The 16945-nt window shown below is 40.0% G+C and overlaps 1 protein-coding gene across 16 annotated transcripts in view; it reads right to left on the bottom strand.

The window, feature by feature from the left end:
- LOC113258953 (zinc finger protein 37A-like) overlaps positions 1-16945 on the bottom strand; it is a 33316-nt gene that overhangs the window by 16097 nt on the left and 274 nt on the right. For 8 of the 16 annotated variants that reach the window (XM_048219163.2, XM_048219167.1, XM_048219155.2 and 5 more), the window contains exon 2: positions 8900-8958. The exons of 1 other annotated variant lie outside the window; for it this stretch is intronic. In XM_048219163.2, the coding sequence (XP_048075120.1) occupies positions 8900-8914 (15 nt within the window). In that variant the 5' untranslated portion in view covers positions 8915-8958. Of the gene's footprint in view, positions 1-8899; positions 8959-9384; positions 9462-14258; positions 14448-16791; positions 16939-16945 lie in introns of those variants that run through there. 7 more of the 16 variants (XM_048219166.2, XM_048219157.2, XM_057308523.1 and 4 more) reach the window with 4 other exon arrangements.

Raw genomic sequence — 16945 nt, 5'->3', positions numbered from 1 at the left:
TCCTTGCGTTCTGGGATCGAGCCCCACATCAGGCTCCTCCACTGGAAGCCTGCTTCTTTCTCTCCCACTCCCCCTGCTTGTGCTCCCTCTCTCGCTGGCTGTCTCCATCTCTGTCAAATAAATAAATGAAATCTTAAAAAAATAAATAAAAAATAAAATGGCTAGAGAGAGAGAGAGAGTGAGAACCCTGAAAGCAGCCAGTGAATAAGAAAATATTACAAAAAAGGAATAAAGATACAATTAAAGCAGACTTTTCACCAGGAACCATCAAACCAGAACACAATAAAATGGCATACCTAAAGTGTTAAAGGAAATATCAGTCATAATCACAGCACAAAAGGAGCAGTTTGAAAAGCACCTGAGTATATTTCAAGATTTACTGACTAATTTTAGGATATGTGCAGGAAGAGCTGGGATCTACAAAAGCTTTCTCCAGAAACAAAGGAGCTGGAGGGCACTAGTTTCCTTGCGCTCCCAAAGCCTAGCCAGATGCTTATACAGCCAGTACAAACACTCTCCATCTATCTTTCTAGCACAATGTGCCTGACCCCAGTGCTCCCCCACCCAAAGCACCCTGGAAGGGGCTCCTCCAAAGTGGCTCCCACCCCACCATACCTAGCGGGCAGCCCCGGCAAGGCAGGTGCCTCTCCAAAGTGACTCGAGGCCTGAGGAAGAGGGGAGCTAATCCCACATACCAACGCACTTAGAGCTCATGCAGCCAAGACTCTCAGTTGGCTGTGCAGGAAGCAAGAGCTGCCCATCAGTACACCCAAGCCGTCCCAGTGGCTAAGTGCAGACAACCAGGCTGAGAGCAAGACCTGCAACCAGTGTGCATGCAGCAGGCAAAGCAGGTCATTACAGGTAGATAAGCTGAGGGTAAGCTACACCTACTAGCATGCCCATAGCAATTGTGGCTCAGCAACAATGCAACACCCCCGAAGTATCTGGTTCTGGTGACCAGGGGGACTGCACTAAGGGAACAGGGTCCCTTCTACACAAGGTGAGTACTTTCAAGACCAGTATACATAGCTGACCTACCTAATACACAGAAACAAACAGAGAGGTAGACAAAATGAGGAGACAGAGGAACATGTTCCAAATGAAATAACAAGACAAAACCACAGAAAAAGAGCTAATCGAAATAAACACATAAGCAATATGCCAGACGGAGTTCAAAGTAATGGCCATAAAGATACTTACTAAACTTGAGAAAAGACTGAATGAAGTGACTGAGAACTTCAACAAAGAGATATAAAATATAGAGAAGAACCAGTTGGAGCTAAGATAGAATAAAATGAAAAATATACTAGAATACTTCTTCAACAGATTGGAGGATGCAGAAGAATGGATCAGCAATCTTGAACATATAGAGTAATGGAAAGCAACCAAGCTAAATAGCAAAAAGAAAAAGATACATTAAAAAATGAGGATAGATTAAAAGACCTCTGTGACATCAATCCAAGTATCATTTGGCTTATAGAGGTACCAAAAGAGACACAAAGAAGCAGAAAAATTATTTGAAGAAATAACAATTGAATATCTCCCTAACCTGAAGAAGGAAACAGACATCTAGGTCCACAATGCACAGAAGGCCCCAAACAAGATGAATTCAAGGAGGTCAAAACCAAAACAATAATTAAAACAAGATTAAAGATAAAGAGAGAATCTTAAAAGCAGCGAGAGAAAAGCAGTTACACACAAGGGAAACCCCATAAGGTTATCAGGTGATTTTTCAGCAGAAACTTTACAGGCCAGAAGACAGTGGTATGATATAGTTAAGGTGCTATAAGGGGAAAAAAAAACCTACAATAAAGAATATTCTACCCAGAAAGGCTATTATTCAGAACCGAAGAAGAGAGAGTGTCCCAAACAAACGGAAGTTAAAGAAGTTCAACAAACAAGCTTTCAAAAAATATTAAAGAGACTCCTTTAAGTGGAAAGAAAAGGCCACAACTAGAATAAAATTAAGGAAGAAAAAAATTTCACCGGTAATAGCAAACATATAGTAAAGGTAGTAGATTAGTCACTTATAAGGCCAGTATGGAAGTTAAAATGCAGAAGTAGTAAAATCAATTATATCTACAAAAATCACCCAAGGGATACACAAAATAAAAAGATATAAAATGTGACATCATATACATAAAATGTGGAAGAGGGAATAAAAATGTAATGCTTTAATAATGTGTTCAAACTTAAGCAACCTTCAACATAATATATTACTGCACACATAGGATATTGTATATGAATCCCATGGTAACCACAAACTGAAAACCTGTAACACATGCACAAAAAAATAAAGAGAAAGGAATCCAAACATAAGACTAAAGAAAACCATCAAACCACAAGGGAAGAGAGCAGGAGGAGAAGAATGGAACAGAAAACAACTAGAAAACAATTAACAAAACAGCCATAAGTACATACCTATCGATAATTACTTTAAATGTAAATGGACTAAATGTTCCAATCAAAAAACACAGGGTGATGTAATGGATAAAAAACCAAGATCCATCTATATGCTGTCTACAAGAGATTCACTTCAGACCTAAAGACACATACAGACTGAAAGTAAAGGAATGGAAAAAAATATTCTAAGCAAATGGAATAATCATTAAAAAAAACAAAAACAAAAACAGGGGATATCAAAATCAAACAAAATAGACTTTAAAACGAAGATGGTAACAAAAACCAAAACAGGTCAGGATCAATCCAAAAAGAGGATATAACAATTGAAAATATATACTCACCCAACATAAACAGAATACAAATTCATAAGGCAAGTATTACCATATGAAAAGAGAAACTGACACTAATATGATAATGGTAGGAAACATTAAAAACTTGCTTACATCAATGAACAAATCATCCAAACATAAAATCAATACAGAAACAGTGGCTTTGAATGACCCATTAGATCAGATGGACATAACAGATATCTATAGAACATTCTATCCACAAATTGCAGAACACAGATTCAAGTGCATATGAACATTCTCCAGGACAGATCACATACTACAACACAAAGAAAGTCTCAATGAATTAAAGGTGACTGAAATCATATCAAACATCTCTTCCAACTACAACGGGACAAAACTAGAAATCGATTTCAAGAAAAAAACTAGAAGAAATACAAATATGTAGAATCTAAATCTAAACCTAAATAACATGTTACTCAACAACAAATGGGTTCAATGAAGAAATCAAAGAGAAAAACAAGAAATACCTGGAGAGATATGAAAATGAAAACACCACAGTCTTAAATCTTGGCGATGCAACAAAAGCAGTACTAAAGGAAATTTATAGTGATCAAGACCTACATCAAAAACAAGTAATAACTCAAATAAATGATCTAACGTTACACCAAAAGGAGCTAGAAAAAGAAAAAACAAAACCCAAAGTTAGCACAAAGAAAGAAAGAATAGAGGGGTGCCTCGGTGGCTCAGTCGGTTAAGCATCTGAGTCTTTTTTTTTTTTTTAAAGATTTTATTTATTTATTTAACAGAGATAGAGACAGCCAGCGAGAGAAGGAACACAAGCAGGGGGAGTGGGAGAGGAAGAAGCAGGCTCATAGCGGAGGAGCCTGATGTGGGGCTCGAACCCAGAACGCTGGGATCACACCCTGAGCCAAAGGCAGACGCTTAACCGCTGTGCCACCCAGGCGCTCTGCTGAGTCTTGATTACAGCTCAGCTCATGATCTCAGGGTAGCGAGCCCTGTGTTGGGCTCTGCACTCAGCAAGGAGTCTACTTAAGATTCTCTCTTTGTGTGTCCCTCTGTACCTTCCTCCCCCTGCACTGTCTCTGCCTCTCTAAAATAAATAAATCTTTAAAAAAAAGAGAAGAAAATAACAGAGATCAGAGCAGAAATAAATGAACTAGAGATGACAAAAAAAAAAAAAGAAAAAGAAAAAAGAAAGTATCAATGAGGCTAAGAGCCAGCCCTATGAAAAGATAAAATTGATAAAACTTTTGCCAGACTAATCAAGAAAAAAAGTGAGATGACTCAAACATACAAAATCAGAAATGAGAGGATTAGTTAAAATTGACACCATAGAAGTACAAAGGACTGTAAGAGATTACTATAAAAAATTACATTGGAAAACGTAGAAAAAAATAGACAATCTAGAAAAAATGGATAAACTCCTCGAACATACAGTCTCTTCTGAGACAGAATCATGAAGAAATAGAAAAATGTGGAAAAAAGCCACAATTACTAGAAATAAATTTGAACTGGTAATCAAAAAACTCCCAACAAACAAAAGTCCATGACCAGATGACTTTGCAGGTGAATTCTACCAAAGATTTAAAGAAGAGTTAGTACCTATCATTCTCAAGCTATTCCAGAATACAGAGGAGGAAAGAATGCTTCCTAATTTATTCTACGAAGCCAACATTACTCTGATAGGAAAACCAAAGATACCACAAAAGAAAGAAAATTATACAGCAATATCCCTCAGGAAGACAGATGCAAAAATCCTCAACAAAATATTAGCAAACCAGATCCAACGATACATTAAAAAAATCACTGAGATCAAGCGGGATTTATTCCAGGAATGGAAGGATGGTTCAATATACACAAATCAATCAATGTCATATTCAATGATGAAAAGCTGAAACCTGTTCCCTTAAGATCAGGAACGTGACAAGGTTGTCTACTCTTAACCACTTTTATTCAACATAGTACTGTCATTCTTAGCCATGGCAATCAGACAAGAAAAAGAAATAAAAGGCATCTGAATTGATAAGGTACAAGTAAAACTGTATTTGCAAATGACAGCATACTATATGTAGAAAAACCTAAAGACCCCACCAAAATACTATTAGGTCTAATAAATGAATTCAGTGAAGTTGTAGGATACAAAATCGATATACAGGAATCTGTTCTGTTTATATGCACTAATAACAAAATATCAGGAAAAGAAATTTTTAAAATACCATTTATAACTATATCACAGAGAATAAAATACCAAAGAATAAATTTAACTTAAGAGGTTAAAGTATTATAAAAATTTAAGACATTAAAGAAAGAAACTGAAGACAACACAAATAAATTGAAAAATATACCATCCTCATAGATTGGAAGAAACAATATTGTTAAAATTAAAATGTCCATACTACACAAAGCAATCTATAGACTGCAGTCTACAGATCTGCAATCCCTATCAAAATACCCAGTGTTTTTCACACAACTAGAACAAAAAAAATCCTAAAATTGGTATGGAAACATGGAAGACCTCAAATACCCAAAGCAATACTGCGAAAGAAGAACAAAGCTTGAGGTATCACAATCCTAAATTTCCAGAAATACTACAAAGTTACAATAACCAAAACAGTATGGTACTGTTGCAAAAATACATATAAAGGTCAATGAAACAGAATTGTGAGTCAGAAAAAAAGATATATGCACAGAGAGAGAGAGAGAACACCAATTAATCTATGACAGTGGAGACCAGAACATACAATGGAGAAAAGACACTCTCTTCAATAACTGGTGCTGGGAAAACTGGATAGCTACATGCATAAGAATGAAACTAGGCCATTTCCTTGAACTATACACAAAAACAATCTCAAAACAGATTAAAAACCTAAATGTAAAACTTGAAACCATAAACTCTGAGAAGAAAATACAGGTAGTAATCTCTTAGATATCAACCTTTGCAATATTTTTCTGAATCAGTCTCCTCATAAAAGGGAAACAAAAGCAAAAATAAACAGGAATACATCAAAATGAAAAGTTTTTGCACAATGAAGGAAACCATCAACAAGATGAAAAGAAAACTAATGAATGGGCGAACGTATCTGCAAATGACATGTCTGAGAAGGGGTTAATACCCAAAATATATAAAGCATTCACACAAACATCAAGAAACCCCCAAATAACCCAATTAAGAAGTGGGCAGAATGGCGGGAAAGTAAGTGTTGCCCCCCACTATGAAAAACAGTATGGAGGTTCCTCAAAAAATTAAAAATAGAACTACATATGACCCAGTAATTCTACTACTGGGTATTCACCCAAAGAAACAAAAATACTAATTCAAAAAGATATATGCATCCCCGTATTTATTTACAATAGCCCAGATATGGAAGCAGCAGTGTCCACTGATAGATTAATGAATAAACATGTAGTATACATATACAATGGAATATTATTCAGCCACAAAAAGGAATTAAAGCTTGCTATTTGTGACATAGATGAACCTAGAGGGTATTATGTTAAGTGAAACCAGACAAAGACAAATACCACATCATTTCATTTATATTTCACTTACATTTAAAATCTAAAAAATAAAGCAAGTGAGCAAACAACAACAAAAGAGAAACAGACTCATAAAAACAAAAAAGAGAAACAGACCCATAAACACAGAGAACAAACTGGTGGTTGCAAAGAATACAGGGAAGAGGGAGTGGGAGTGATTAGTGAAGGAGATTAAGAAGTACAAACTTCCCTATTATAACATAAATAAGTCCTAAGGATGAAAAGACAGCATAAGAAATATAGTCAAAAATACTGTAATTTACTTATAGTGATGAGCATTTCATGTTATATAATAAGTAAGGCACTGTTTTACATCTAAAACTAATTTAATATTATGTCAACAATACTTTAAAAGTTTAAAAAATTTCAAAATTAAAAAACAAAAACAAGAAAAAACAAAAAAACCCACACACACAAAATAATTTCAACCAAGAATTATTTATTGAAAACATCTTCAAAAATGAAGAAATAGGGGTGCCTTGGTGGCTCGGTTGGTTAAGCATCTGCCTTTGGCTAAGGTCATGATGTTGGGAGTCCTGGGATCAAGCTCCATGTCTGGCTCCCTGCTCAGCGGGGAGCCTGCTTCTCCCTCTCCCTCTGCCCTTCCCCCTGCTTGTGCTCTCACTCTCTCTGTCAAATACATAAATAAAATCTTAAAAAAAAAAATGAAGAAATAATACCTTCCCAAGAAAAACAAAAATTTAAGAAATGCTTTACCAGCAGAACTATTTTGCAAGAAATATTAAAGGAATATGGTACCAGTGAAACTTGAGTCTACACATAAAAATGAAGAGTGACAGAATGAAATAAAAAAGGAAAATTTAAGTTAATTTCTCCCTCCTCAATTTCTTTTTTTTTTTTTAAAGATTTTATTTATTTATTTAACAGAGATAGAGACAGCCAGCAAGAGAGGGAACACAAGCAGGGGGAGTGGGAGAGGAAGAAGCAGGCTCATAGCAGAGGAGCCTGATGTGGGGCTCGATCCCACAAGGTCGGGATCACGCCCTGAGCCGAAGGCAGACGTTTAACTGCTGTGCCACCCAGGCGCCCCCTCCCTCCCCAATTTCTAAGTAAAGCAACTTTCAAAGCAAATGTTGGAAATGTTTTTCTGTAATGAAGTAGATTACAGTAAACACTGTATTGTGAATATAGCCCCAGACAATACATAGAAGAAAGCATGAGGCTGTGTTCCCCGGAAACTTAATTTGTGAAAGCAGATAGGGAGCTAAATCTCACCCACGGGCTGCAGGTTGCCAATCTTTATTCTAAAGGATAACTGACTGTCTAAAGCAAAAATAGTAGTATTGTATCATGTGTACACAGCATATGTTAAAGTAAAATGTATGGTACAATAGCACAAAGAACGAGAAAGAAGAATAGGAATATACTACTGTAAGGTCGTTATACTATACATCATGTGGTTTAATATTTGAAGGGAGGCTCTGATTAATTAAAAATGGGTATTATAAGTCTTTGACTAACTATTTTAAAAGTAAAGAAAAGAGGTATAAATAATAAGTCAAGGGGTGCCTGGGTGGCTCAGCTGGTTAAGCGTCTGACTTTGGCTCAGGCTTAGGTCATGATAGGATCAAGCCCCATGTTGAGCTCTCTGCTCATCAGGGAGCCTGCTTCTCCCTCTCCTGCTTGCCGCTCCCCCGCTTGTGCATGTGCTCTCTGTCAAATAAATACATAAAACGTTAAAAAAAAAAACACAATGGCAATGATAAAATGGAATAGAAAATAACAAATTCAAGAGAAGAAAAAGAAAGAAATAAAGAATAGAATAGAAAAACAGCTAGCAAAATGGAAGATTTTAATCTACTATATCGACAACCAATTTTTAAATATGAATGTTCTAATCAACCCATACAGAAAGTTTATCAGATTGGGTCAAAAAAACAGGACAATCATATACTGTCTACAAGAAACTCAAATTATAAAAATACATAAGTTAAAAGTAAAAGGATAAAGAAATACAACACAAACAATAATCCAAAGAAAGCTGGAGTACCTACGTTAATATCAGACAAAACAGACTATATAATAGGAGATATTATCGAAGATAAATAGGCACGTTACATTAATGATAAATGGTCAATTTTCCAAGACAAAACTAAACGTATTTGTACCTAACAAAGGAGCTTCAAAATATAGGGGGTAAAACTGATAGGACTGAAAGGAAAAACAGACAAAAATTAATACAGTTGGACACTTCAATATTTCTCTCAGTAATTAATAGAACTAAGAAGATAACTGGAAAGAATATAGAAGCCCTAAAACAACACCATCACTGAACTAAACCTAAGTGACATTTGTAGAACATGCCACCCCACAATTTCAGGAAAGTCTTTATGTCCCATTAAGAATCATTATGGGTTATTCTCATTTTCATTGCACTTCCTATAGTAATGTTTGCTATTGCTATCAGAGACAAATAAATGTATAGCTCAGCAATGACAACTTCAACTTTAAATACTTGAAGGTCATCACCACAGCCCCTTAGCCCTGCTACTAATCTGCTACTCCATATTTCCCAAAAGTTGACATTTGTCTATTTCTACGTTTACATTTTAAAGGTTATACCTTATTCATAATATCTAATGTAAAACAAAGTAGGAATTAAAAAAAAAAACCAAAACAAAACTCACCTGGGGTTTGTTCATTTTCTGATGTTCTTAAAAAAGCATGGAGACATGTGAAGATACAACTGAGAAATAATAGAAGAGAGATGAGTCATAAATGATCTTGCCTCCTCTCCAGCTCCTGGATTTACCTGTCTACAAATAGCCTCCATACCACTGGGTAAAATGCTTTCCTATGGGATAATGTCCTGCTGGTTCCTAAAAAAAGAGGGAATGGACACATAGAGGTAGTGCCAACAGCCTCTCAAAAAAACAAAAACAAAAAACCCCAAAAAACCACAAACAAAACCCCTAAAACCCAAACAAAAAACCCTGACTTTTAGTTGCCAATTTCAGATGCATAAATACTCCTGCCAAGGCCAATTTCAGACTACCAACATGATGTCACTAACAGGGCTGGGAAGAAATGTGCAACAGTGTATCAGCATATAGGATTTTTACCATACTGATAGTCTCAAGAATACAGAAATGAGTAAAAAGAAGGAAATTACTTAGAAGTCATGAGTTTTGAATATGATCATTTCCATGAGGAGCTTAAGCAGACAGCTATTAAATGTAGTGCAGTATCCTAGAAAGGAACCCAGAACAAAAAAGAACATTAGAGAAAAACTGGAAAATATGAAAACATATGCACTTCATTGGTTCGTTACTTGGGACAAACGTACCATACTAATGTAAGATGTTAAAAACAGAGGAAATTAGTGTAGGGTCTACAAAGCTGTCCCTGAGTGAACTAGGGAGACCCTGGGCCCTGGGGCCTTAACCTGGCCCATCCCAAAGATGTCCGCAAAGGTTCCTGGTCTCATCACAAGGAAGAATTGAAGGACAGACACAACACAGTGGGAAAGTTTATTATTAAAGTGAAACTACACGCTCAAGATTTGAGAATGAGAAAGAGAAAGGTGCTCAACAACTGTGGCTGTTGGGCCGCTGGGTTTCTCTTTTATGGACAGTGGTTAACTAGGGGGTGGAATATTTATTCTGTGGGGAGGGATTTCTTGGTCAGGAGTTTCCTGTCATGGCACACACCATCATGGGCCTATCTGGTTGGATCCAGCTTTCCTGGGGCTTTGTTTTGGAGTGATGCCAGCTCAGGCCTCTGACTTTCCCCACAGCTGCCTGTGACTTCTTTGTTGATGGCCTCCAGGCCTCCTGTTAGAACCCAGTTAACTGCCTTTAACATAATCTCTTCAATTTACTGACCATAATTCTATAAATCTAGAAACTGTTCTAAAATAATTTACTTAAAAATTCATCAAAGGAAAAGGTAAAGAATATCCACTTAATACAAAAGAAGGCAGTAAAGGAGAAACGAAAGAACAAAGACATGAGATATAGAAGGAAATATCGCTGGTAGGCATAAATCTAACCAAGTCAACCATAACATTAAATGTAAAAGCGTTAAACACAGCAGTAAGGCCTCTGATGTGGGGGTGTCTCCAGTTAGACCCTAAAATTTGACCTTCACAGCCTACGGGCTTGTACCCACCTCTGTCCCACATTTGTCCTTTAGCTCTTCCTTCCAGCTTATCTCTTAACTCAGACAAAGCGAAACCAAAACCACTCCTCAGGCAACTGCCCTGACAAAACCTCCAGCCAGCCCAGACCACCCAGACAGTCGCAGCTTGACCTCCAACTGACAACTACCTCATTGTAACACTAAGACCTCCGCCCAAGAAGGAGGGAGCACAAGTCTCATTTACTAACATACACTGTATGAATAACCATGTTGCCTTAAGACATATGCCTGACTTTATGCCCGCGTCTACATACAATGACAAGGCTTCCCTACCTAAATACCTAAAAATTCATCCTAACCCGAAACAAAGGAACCAATCCACCCTTGCTCCAGAAGAGTCAGGGCTTTGTAAGTTGTTCCCGGTGATCTCCTTACTTGCTTCAAATACATTTTACTTTGTGCAACAACCCCACCTGATGTAGTTTTAAGGACATACCAAGGAGCAATCTCATGTTAGTTTGGTCACCAATTTGGCAACCCAGATGGGACTCCCTCCGAGGCTCTGCCCTCTGGTTATGTGGTTTACAAAGGACAGAGCTGCTCAGCCCTTCTCGGCTAACGCATTCAATTAACCGGCACTAGGGGGTGGAATCCCTTGAGAGGGCTCTCCTTTCTTGCGGTCTGTGCTGCTGGACTGGTCTTGCTCCCCTTCTGAAGACACTGTGGCCACTCCAAGCCTCTTGCTGAGAAACTCTCCATGGGGTAAGTGGTGCCAATCCTATGGCACGACTCTAAGTATTTTCTTTGAGCTGTCTCACGAAGCCTGGCAGGTCGACAGTCAGTTAAGAACAGGGCCTCTCCTGTCAACACTCTGTGGGATTAAGCGCTCATTACAGAGGAGTCTAGACATCCCTGGGTGTCAAAGGATAACACGACCTGGCCATTCAGAAGCTGAATGCTTTTTAGCCTGGCAGATGGAAAGTGGCCCAAATGAGACTAGTCTAGAATCAGCAAGGGTGAGGGATATCTCCATCTTATTTGTTTGACCTGTAGATGTTTGTTGGGGACATCTGACACTGTTCAGGTTTGTTTTTCCTCTTAAAACGGGAAGTGTGCCTTGAGTTACTGAATCTAAACCAGGTTCTCTCTGAGCCAAGGGAGTGCCTGGACACTGAGGGGCTAGAAGAGGCAGCCTATGCACCAGACCAGTGCTCCTCAAGGCACAAGTACCCAGACCCCCTTGGACACCTTAGCATTAACCCACTCTCCTTGTGGGCTTGGTTTTAAGCCAACCGAGTCTCACACATATTGTGGGTAAGGTTGTGTGGCATTTGTGTCACCACTAAACACTGTAAGTTACCTTGAGGGAGGGTAAGAGGAGATCCTCAGAAAGAATCCCAGATTACGGAAGGGACATTTCCACCCTGAAGGAGAGCCTCCCTTGGACTGTAGCCTCCAGAAACGGAAAGCATTCAACTACCTTCCTTTGACCCCCAAACAGACAACTTTCTTCTATAACACAGCCTGGCCACAATAATAGACTCTAGAAGATGAAGACAAGTGGCCAGAAAATGGGACCTTAAATTTTAATACAACACTACAATTGAGCTTATTTTGTTAAAAGAGAAAGAAAATGGGAAAAGATTCCATATAAGTCAGTGCTTTATGGCATTATATCAAATTGAAGGGTTGCAAAGGAAGTGTAAGATTTGTAAAATGAAGGTAGAATTGAAAACTCTAAAAATGTGTCCTGTACTCTCTGATGAGTAAGGGAATCTTTGTCCCTATCCCCGTCTCCACCTCCAAGTCCTTAGATTGTACTAAGTCTCCACCTGATTTCTCTGGTACTCCAGCCTCACTCCCCAGCTTCAAGAGCACCAGCCTCTAATCTTTACAAACTCCCCCAAAGCCTTCCCCCATGTCTCCTGTATCCCTTTAGCCTCCCTTGTCAGAAAGCACTATCAGACTGGGGACCTATTTTAAGTCAGGGATGGGAATGCTGCCACTGAGACGGGCACCTGATGGAGATGGATGTCTCGTTAATGTGCATGTCCCATTTTTGACCTCAGACCTGTATAACTGGACACACACTAAAGGGCTATGGGCTGACCTGATTGATTTACACATTTAATGCACAGTATCTTTTCTACCCACAACCCATCTGGGCAGATATGCAAGCTTTGCCAACCACTGTCTTAACAGAAGAAAAGTTTGCCATGTTAGCAGAAGCAAGACAGGAAGCTGATAAAGACCATTAGCCAGGATCAAGTTCTCCGAGACCAAACAAGGAGGCAGTGCTTAGAGCTGACACTGAGGAGGATCCCAACTCCCACGATGAGAGAGAAAGTTCAGGGCATCACTGCAGGCTTCTTTTAAAAGCTAAGAAGGAGGTAAGTAAATCTGGTCCAAATTAAGGGAGATTTGACAAAGGACAGATGAGAATCCATCAGTTTTTTTGGAAAGGCTATAAAACTGCCAAAGACGAACTACAAACTGGGACCCTGAGGTTCGGGGTAGCTGAATGGTCCTTAATAACCTATTTCATATCTCAAACCACTCCGGGCATCCAAAGGAAACTCCAAAATTGGCTATAAGTCCCGATACTAAACTGCTCAGCTTCCAGAACTAGCTCTCAAGGTGTTCCATGGAGGAAGTTAAGAAAAGACCAGAAGATGAGAAGGCAAGATGCTCTTCTGGTGGTAGCTCTCCAACCTACACGAAGTAACCTGGGAGAGGAAAAGACGATACCCATGTGAGCACCCCAAGACCCCTCTAAGGGACCAAGAGACCACCAACAAAGTTGGGATCCAATCAATGTGCACATCGTAAGCAGGAAGGGCACTGGAAACAGGACTGCCCAAACCACTCCCGGAACAGAAGGAAGAAGGACAAAGGGGAATCATTTTGGCTGTCCCTCACTGAAAATGAGATATGATAGGGACACAAGGCTCCCCAGTTGGTCTTGGACCATTAGATCCTCATCTCCCACAAGGAGCCCTGAGTAACCTCAGCAGTAGGAAGAAAGCCAGTTAAATTTTTACTTGATACTGGAGTTACTTTCTCTGTACTCAACACCCAGAAGGGTACCATTTCTAACAAAAATTGTAATATGAAAGGAGTCTCGGGAAAAGGAGACATCAAAAGGTTTCTGGATCCTTTGACTTGTGAAATAGGATCAAAGCTGTTAAAACTCTCTTTTTGGGGGTGCCTGGGTAGCGCAGTCGTTAAAGCGTCTGCCTTCGGCTCAGGGCGTGATCCCAGCGTGCCGGGATCGAGTCCCACATCGGGCTCCTCCGCTTATGAGCCTGCTTCTTCCTCTCCCACTCCCCCTGCTGTGTTCCCTCTCTCGCTGGCTGTCTCTCTGTCACATAAATATAAATAAAATCTTGAAAAAAAAAAAAAACAACTCTCTTTTTGATATGTGCCAGAATGTCCCATATTCTTTTAGGATGAGATATTTTAGACAAATTGGTGGCCACAGTAAGTTCAGAACAGGACAAATTAGAAATTCAAGTCCCTAGATACCAAGGAACTGAATTCATGTCATTACTACAACATATCCTAGTATTTAAAAGAGGAAATCCCCCCCCCCCAATCTTAAGGAAAGTCAACCCAAAAGCCTGGGTGTGAGGGCAAGTGGGGGCATACCATTAACAACACATTTGTAATAGTAAAATTCAAACAGACAGATTGCTAGCTCTAGATGCTATACAAAGGATCCAGCCAGTAATTAACAGGCTTGTAAAACAGGGGTTGATTAGGTTCAAGTAGATCCCCATGTAACACCCCAATTTTACCTATTAAAAAGGAATACAGATTTGTTCAAGGCCGCAGAGCTGTTAATGAAGCTGCTTGAGACATACAACCTGTTAATACCCAATCCCTATATTCTACTGATCAACTTACCGAGTGATAGCAAATATTTACACGGTGTAAGATCGAAAGGGTACCGTTTTCTGCATCCCACTAGATTCTGAATTCCAAGTACTATCTGCTTTTGAGTGGGAACATCCTGTCTCCCACCAAAAACAACAGTACTGCTAGACTGTTTTACCTGAGGGTTTCAAAAACTCCCCCATCATCTTTGGAAAAATTCTGGGAAGAGATTTAAGAGAATTAAATTTAGAAAAATAGCACTGTATTACAATATGTAGATGATATTTTGATAGCTACTCCCATTCAGGAGGTTTCTGACCAAAATGCTTTATCCATGTTAAATTTCCTGGCAGACAGGGTATATAAAGTCTCAAGGAAAAGGCCCAATTACTAAGGAAACTGAAAAGTACTTGGGGTTTTTTTCCCCAAAGATTTTATCTATTTAATTTTAGAGAGAGAGAACACACACGTGAGCAGGAGGGGCAGAGGGAAAGGGAGAGACTCTCAAGCAAACTCCTCGCTGAGCACGAATCCCACATGAGGCTTGCTCCCCTGACCCTGAGATCATGACCAGAGCAGCAATCAGGAGTGCACCGCTTAGGTGACTGAGCCACCCACGTGCCCTGGGGGTTATTATTTCAAGAGGGCAGTGAAGGCTCCCTCAAGAGAGAAAAATGGTAATATGGAGCTAGCTCCACCGAAAACCCATATTCAGTGTTCCCTTTGGGTGAAAAGAGCCTCAGGACTAATTCTGGCTGGTGTTGGACGGGCTGTCGGAGTAGCAGCTGCCTCTTGGGGAGGTTTTATAAGTTATAAAGTCAGTGCAAGGAAATTGATGTGACAGAAACCTTAGCTGAGAACACAGGAAATGCCCTCAAACACTTAGAAATTTCTCTAAACTCTTTAGCCAACGTAAGGTTAGAGGATGATTAGCCCTAGACTACTAATGAGCAGAAGAAGGAGCACGTGCAGTAAACAGCTCATGCTGTACCCGGATCAATGCTTCAAGTCACATGGAAATAGATATTTAAAAAATTGGGGGCGCCTGGGGGTCTCGGTCGGTGGAGCGTCTGCCTTAGGCTGGGGTCATGGTCTCAGGGGGTAGCCTGCTTCTCCCTCTCCCTGCTTGTGCTCTCTCTCTGTCAAATAAATAAATAAAATCTTAAAAAAAAAAAAAAAAAAATCTTCAACCAGGCAGCCTGGCTACACACTTTCAACCCAAAAGGAAGATCCCCTGCTAAGGTCTGCCGGCTATTAAAATAGTGTTACCCAATAGTACATGGTTTCTCCCCTTCTTGAGGCCACTAATAATCCTACTGCTCTTAGCCTGCTGTTTAGACTTTGCATCATTAACTGACTGATACAATTCTATACAAATGCGCAGAGGCCAAAAATTACAGATAGCAGTAACACAAAGATAGGAGCAGCTTGGGGTTAAACCTGGTGACCCACAGACGTATCTAAAACTGGCTGAGGGAAAATTCTGCTGCACTAACAATCTAAGTAACTACACCAATATCGGGCAGGAAGTAACTGCAGAAGATAGACCTTTGCCCTGTGCCCCGCAAGAACGAGCAGCAGAATAAAACTAGAGGAGCGATTTGCCACCTGCCAGATCCCAAGACCTGACATTTACTGCCCGCCTGCTTGTACTCACTGACCTCTGTACCACATTTTTCCTTAACCTCTTCTTTCCAGCGTCTCTCTTAACTCAGGCAAATGGAAACCGAAATCACCCCTCAAACAACAGCGACTGCCAGGACAAGGACCAGACCACCCAGACCAGTATGAGCTGAACCCCTGACTCTCACCTGCACAGGTAGGGCCATGGAGTGACCTCTAGAAGTGACAACCACTTTTACCTCATTACAATACTAACATCTCTGCACATCTAACACAGAATGTATGTTATGTACTGGCATGTTTCCTTAAGAAACAACCTTATGCCTTCTCTACATACAATGACAACGATCCCCTTTCTAAACATTCATCCCCTCCCTAAATGAAAGGAACCCATTGACCATCTCACAGAGTCACAGCTTTCTAAGTTATTCCTCATCATCTCCTTATTTGCTGCAAATTTTCCTCTGCATGACAACGGGATCTTGTATCTGTGACTAGCCAAGGAGCTAACTCAGGTTAGTTGCGTGACAGCACCTCAACAGGAAAATGAAGAATTGCCACGCTATGCCCTGCAGTTCTAGGATCTATCCCTTTCCGGGACTTGTCTCCACCCTAAAACTCTGGAGAGAGATCAAATGTCCCTAGGGCTCTCTTCAGGATGAGATATCTGTTTCTGGAGTTGCAGCTCTTTAACGTCACTGGAGCCCATCCGTTCCCTGGAAATCAGGACATAAGAAGATAAGGGCGCCTAGGTGGCTTAGCTGGTTAAGCATCTGACTTCAGCTCAGGTCATGATCTCAGGCTCCCCACCCCGTGGGGAGTCCGCCTCTCCCTCTGCCCCTCCCCCAGCTTCTGGTCTAATAAAATCTTAAAAACAGAAGACAAATTCATATTTGGAACCTTCACCCAGCACCCCAAATCTGCAGCTCTCGAAACGTACTTTCCCCTAAAAACTAGAGCCACTGAGTACAAAGACAAAGGAGACCACGTCCAGGTTACTTGCTACCCAGCTGATGGCCAAGCCAGCCTCCAAGTCACGGGGCACACCACGCAGCCAGAGCGCACCCTCACGCATGCGCACGCGCCCCATCCCT

This window comes from Ursus arctos, unplaced genomic scaffold, assembly GCF_023065955.2.
Source record: "Ursus arctos isolate Adak ecotype North America unplaced genomic scaffold, UrsArc2.0 scaffold_7, whole genome shotgun sequence".
Taxonomy (NCBI): Eukaryota; Metazoa; Chordata; class Mammalia; order Carnivora; family Ursidae; genus Ursus; species Ursus arctos.
The sequence above is the reverse complement of the archived record's forward strand: the minus strand, read 5'-3'. Positions and strand labels throughout refer to the sequence as shown.